This window comes from Alosa pseudoharengus, unplaced genomic scaffold, assembly GCF_046254945.1.
Source record: "Alosa pseudoharengus isolate Yale_2024_CS ecotype anadromous, Long Island Sound unplaced genomic scaffold, YU_APseudo_1.1 YU_APseudo_1.1_scf_1, whole genome shotgun sequence".
Lineage (NCBI taxonomy): Eukaryota > Metazoa > Chordata > Actinopteri > Clupeiformes > Clupeidae > Alosa > Alosa pseudoharengus.
Window position 1 is genome coordinate 40,482,896 of NW_027468564.1, and position 5,000 is coordinate 40,487,895.

The 5,000-nt window shown below is 46.2% G+C and overlaps 1 protein-coding gene across 2 annotated transcripts in view; it reads left to right on the forward strand.

Annotated features, from left to right (window-relative positions):
- Positions 1-5,000, forward strand: part of LOC143127769 (phosphofurin acidic cluster sorting protein 2-like) — a 97,795-nt gene that overhangs the window by 48,111 nt on the left and 44,684 nt on the right. For both annotated transcript variants that reach the window (XM_076289467.1, XM_076289476.1), the window contains exons 3-4: positions 3,272-3,361; positions 4,276-4,401. In XM_076289467.1, coding sequence (XP_076145582.1) covers positions 3,272-3,361; positions 4,276-4,401 — 216 coding nt within the window. The remainder of the gene's footprint in view (positions 1-3,271; positions 3,362-4,275; positions 4,402-5,000) is intronic.

Here is a 5,000-nt window from a genome sequence, read left to right on the forward strand (position 1 = left end):
GATCTGTATTTTATCACCATGTATTGATGTGTCTGTCTGAGTGTTTGTATTTATCACTTGAGGCATATACGTGTGTGTGTGTGTGAGAGAGAGAGAGAGAGAGAGAGAGAGAGAGAGAGAGAGAGAGAGAGAGAGAGAGATGGCAGTGGATTTTGAGTACCAAACTTTTATTCTGATTTCTCATTGGGTGCGGCATAAGACTTTTCTGTTATGTTGACAACACAAACATATGAGGCAACTATTAATGTCTGGAAGTGATGTACTATTGAGCCACAAAAGTTGGATATTGAATAATTTAAGGTGACAGGATTGAGTGGATTTTGCCAGTTGTTCCCATTTTGTGATCTAGATTTGGTTTAGAATTTCCTTTTTATGTCAATTTTGGCCTCCTTGTTTGTTCCCGCCCCTCTCATTTAGGTCATCTAGTAATTTTTTTCTGGAATATTCTGGAACTATAATCCCTATATTTTCTGGAACTATATTCTGGAACTATTCAAAATGTATCTTATCATACATTTCACTGTTCACTCAGAGATGCCAAAGTTTTTTCTTTTCTTTTTTCTTTGAAGATCTGCTAGTCGCTGCTAGGTTTGCATTGCTGTCAGTTTATATACTGTGGGAACTGAATAACTATTTGGTGGTGTTCATAAATCATTCATCATTCACATAGATCCTACTTATTATGACCGCCGCGCAGCGAAGCCCGGGACACTGAAAGACCGGGGTACACGAAACTTGGTGGGCATGTAACCCCACATGGATAGCATGGAACCATCGTTTTTTGTTTTGATCTGTAGCCCCCCCGCTGGACTGGACCCCCCGAAAGGAGGGTAGGGCAGACACAGTTTTCTGTGAATATCTCGAGAACCGTAGGGTTTAGGAGGACCATTTTTTTTTGTGTCTTGGTCTTAAGGGGCCATGTCAACCCATTCCATAACCACTCATTTCATGTATAGCGCCACCTAGTTAAAAATTAAAAAGCAAAAAATTAGGTGTTTTCATCACAATATCTCTGGCTGACATGGTCAAAACTGCACAAAATTGAAAGTGTAGGATCATTATGACACCCTCCGAATGCATGCCAAGTTTTGTGAACTTTCGTTCATGGGGGGCCTTACAATAAAATAATTGATGTGTACATTTAGTGACCGTACACCAACAAGGATTCCCGGGACACTGAAAGACCGGGGTACACGAAACTTGGTGGGCATGTACCCCCACATGGATAGCATGGAACCATCGTTTTTTGATTTGATTTGTAGCCCCCCCGCTGGACTGGACCCCCCGAAAGGAAGGTAGGGCAGACACAGTTTTCTGTGAATATCTTGAGAACCGTAGGGCCTAGGATGACCAATTTTTTCCGTATGTTTGCCTCCAGGGGTCATGTTAACCCATTCCATGTGCACACATGTGCATAAACAGATACACACGCACACACATACATTCACAGTAATCATACGTATGACACATACTCACACAGTAGACATATGTACGCATGCATGCACAAACACACATACACAGGCAAACACACAAGCACGCACACACACACACACACACCCACACACATAAACATAAACGTGTACACGCACACATGCACACAATTCAAGAATTTCTCAGAATTATGAACAGGCAAGATGGGGGTGGGGTTGTATAAAATGAATTTTACATGTGAAATCTATGAACTAATCATGTTTTGGTACTTGTTGTCTAGCATATACAGTACCAGTGAGAATTGAATGTGGATAATGCAATTTAGTGAGACAGTTAGAATCATATAGGCCTTTCAGCGTGATTTATTTTTGTGGAAAAAATGTGCTGGACTGGGCGGCGGTCATATTTTGTACCGCTCTGTGGTACATCTAGTTTCTCTAGGGGCAATGCATGTGCCTGTTCGTGTGCGTGTGTGTGTGTGTGTGTCCTTCCTCCCTGGTGTATCAGCGAATTTGTAAGCTCATGTGTGACTTCCAGCCTGCGCAAGGCTCTAGTCTCTGATGTGTGTGTGAGTGGGTGTGTGCAGTCAACAGCCAAATAGCAGGCTTACGTGTGTGTGTGTGTGTGTGTACGTATGTGTGTGCATGTGATAAGCTCAGATCCCTGGTGAGTGTGTGTGTGTGTGTGTGTGTGTGTGTGTGTGTGTGTGTGTGTGTGTGTGTGTGTTGTTCCAGTCTACTGTCTCAGAGCGGATCACGGAGCACTAGTGCATTGTACAGTGACAATTCTCTACATGAAAGGGCTTGAGATGTCAGCTGGAGGGTTGTCAGCAGTGTGTGTGTGTGTGTGTGTGTGTCTGTGTGTGTGTGTGTGCATGTGTACTCTCTCAGCTCGTGGTGATGACAGTGACGAGGGTAGCCGTGCTGTGCGGCTGCTTCAGTATCTTAATGGCCCATGCTGCTGTGAAGAGGTTGGCACTGAGACAGCAGGCTACTAGACAGAGGAGCCCAGCGCTGCTGCTTCCTGTCTCCTGTGTGTAGCACAGCGCTGCTGCTTCCTGTCTCCTGTGTGTAGCACAGCGCTGCTGCTTCCTGTCTCCTGTGTGTAGCACAGCGCTGCTGCTTCCTGTCTCCTGTGTGTAGCCCAGCGCTGCTGCTTCCTGTCTCCTGTGTGTAGCCCAGCGCTGCTGCTTCCTGTCTCCTGTGCTGCTTCCTGTCTCCTGTGTGTAGCCCAGCGCTGCTGCTTCCTGTCTCCTGTGCTGCTTCCTGTCTCCTGTGTGTAGCCCAGCGCTGCTGCTTCCTGTCTCCTGTGTGTAGCACAGCGCTGCTGCTTCCTGTCTCCTGTGTGTAGCACAGCGCTGCTGCTTCCTGTCTCCTGTGTGTGCTCTACAGCTTGAGCCTCAGGTCTCCTAAAGCACCTTGGCAATTGTATTCATCCTCAACGGTGGTTTGTAAATAAACCAAATAAAAGGGAGTTGTAATGCTCTGAGTTGAAATTATTTTTCTCTTTGTGTGTGAGTGTGTGTGTGTGTGTGTGTGTCTGTGTTCAGTTTGGGGCGATGGTATGTGTCTAAGCTGTCCAAGTTTATGTGTGCGTGCGTGTGTGTGTGCGTGCGTGTGTGTGTGTGTGTATGTGTGTTTGTTTGTATTTGTGTATTGGTTAGTGCTTGAATGCCTGCTTATTTGAAAGGAACCTGTATTTCCTGTCAGTACTGTAACAGTCCCAGAAGGTCATGTGAATCTCATTGAATCTTCTTAATTCAATGGAATCCAATCCAACGGAATGGAACTGACCCGTTTAGAGACGGTTGCTGAGTTGCCGTGTGTTGTCTCGTCCACAGGGTTCCAAGCGAATCTTGAGGTCAAACGAGTACATGCTCCCCCCGAGTGGTCTGATGGAGACGGACCTGGAGCTCACCTTCTCCCTACAGGTAAGGGTTCCGCGCCCACCTACACACACATCACACTTGGGCCTACACTTGGACCAGGGTCCTACACATGGATTAAGACTAGTCCCAGACTGAAAGCCTTTTCTCACTGGGAATCTCATTCATTTTAAGTTCTCTTTTAGTCCATGTGTGGATTAAGACTAGTCCCAGACTAAAAGCCTTTTTTCTCTTGGAATCTTTATTTTAAGTTCTCTTTTATGTATGGATTGAGACTAGTCCCTGCAACATGGCAACATAAGGTGCTGTGTGTGTGGAGCACAGCTGGATGGGAGGTCTGGGTGAGTCGCTGAAGGGGCTTCTTAGGTTGAGAACAGGTTGTGCATGCGCTGACCCCCTCAACCATTCACCAGCCCACGCTCCCCGGCGAAGCCGTAAAGCACTCATGTTCTTTCTTTTTTTTCTCTCTCTCTTTCTCTCTCTTTCTTTCTCTCTCTATATCTTTTTCTCTCTTTCTTTTGCTCTCTCTCTTTTCTCTTTTTCTCTCTATCTCTTTTTTCTCTCTCCCTCTCTCCCTCTCTCATCCTTCAATGGGAGCTATTATGTCCACTTCCTGAAAACGTGGTTGCCGTGGAAATGAAGTTCACCCCGATCCTGACCTCGCTGACCTGAAAAAGGAAAAAAAAAATGGCCGACCCTCTCATCAGACTGTGCACCCACCCACAGCGTGAAGAGACTGCTTTTAGTGACTGTAGTGGATTAGGCCCTTTTCATGAGGCTTCTCATGCCTTATTTTCACAGTTCAACAGCTCTATATATTTTATAATATTCACAAACTCATGGTGATCGTTGAAGGAGTAGTAAAAGTGTAGTATTTAACCGCACTTTACCTTGTAATAACTGCCAATGGAATATTAAGGAGTGTTTGTTTTTGTCCTATTGTCCTGTTGTGCTGGCAGTATCCCCACTTCCTGAAGCGTGATGCTAACCGGCTGCAGATTATGCTCCAGCGGCGCAAACGCTACAAGAACCGCACCATCCTGGGCTACAAGACCCTCGCTGTGGGGGTCATCAACATGGCTGAGGTGAGAGTGTGTGTGTGAGTGTGTGTGAGTGTGTATGTATGTATGTATGTGTGCGTCTGCGAACCGTGTGTGTGTGTGTGAGAGAGAGAGAGAGAGAGAACCATACATCTGTGTGTGTGTATGTCTTTCTATGTCGTGGTATATGTGCTGTTATCATCAGCTTCAGCTTGTCCTGTTGTTGACATTGTTATTGTTTGGTAGGTAGTTCACGCTTGACTATGCAGTTGGTGTAGACAGAACAGCAAACAGCAGAACAGTTGTGTGTGTGTGTTTGTGAGAGAGAGAAAGAGAGAGAGAGAGAGTGTGTGAGAGAGAGAGAGAGAGAGAGAACCCTCCACACACACACACACACACACACACACACACACATACTGTACACACACACCCTTCTCACACCACCCACCAACCCTCCTCACACACACACACACACACACACACCTCCTCACAGCACCCACACCCACCTAAATACCTGCCACTACGCCCTGCTCTTAAATAGAGTTCAGGCTTCTGCCCATGAGACGAAGGCCATTGGGATCATTTCCTGCAACAGCTCTGCCGTGGAGACCAGGCTGACCCTGATACTTCACCTCCAACCCCTC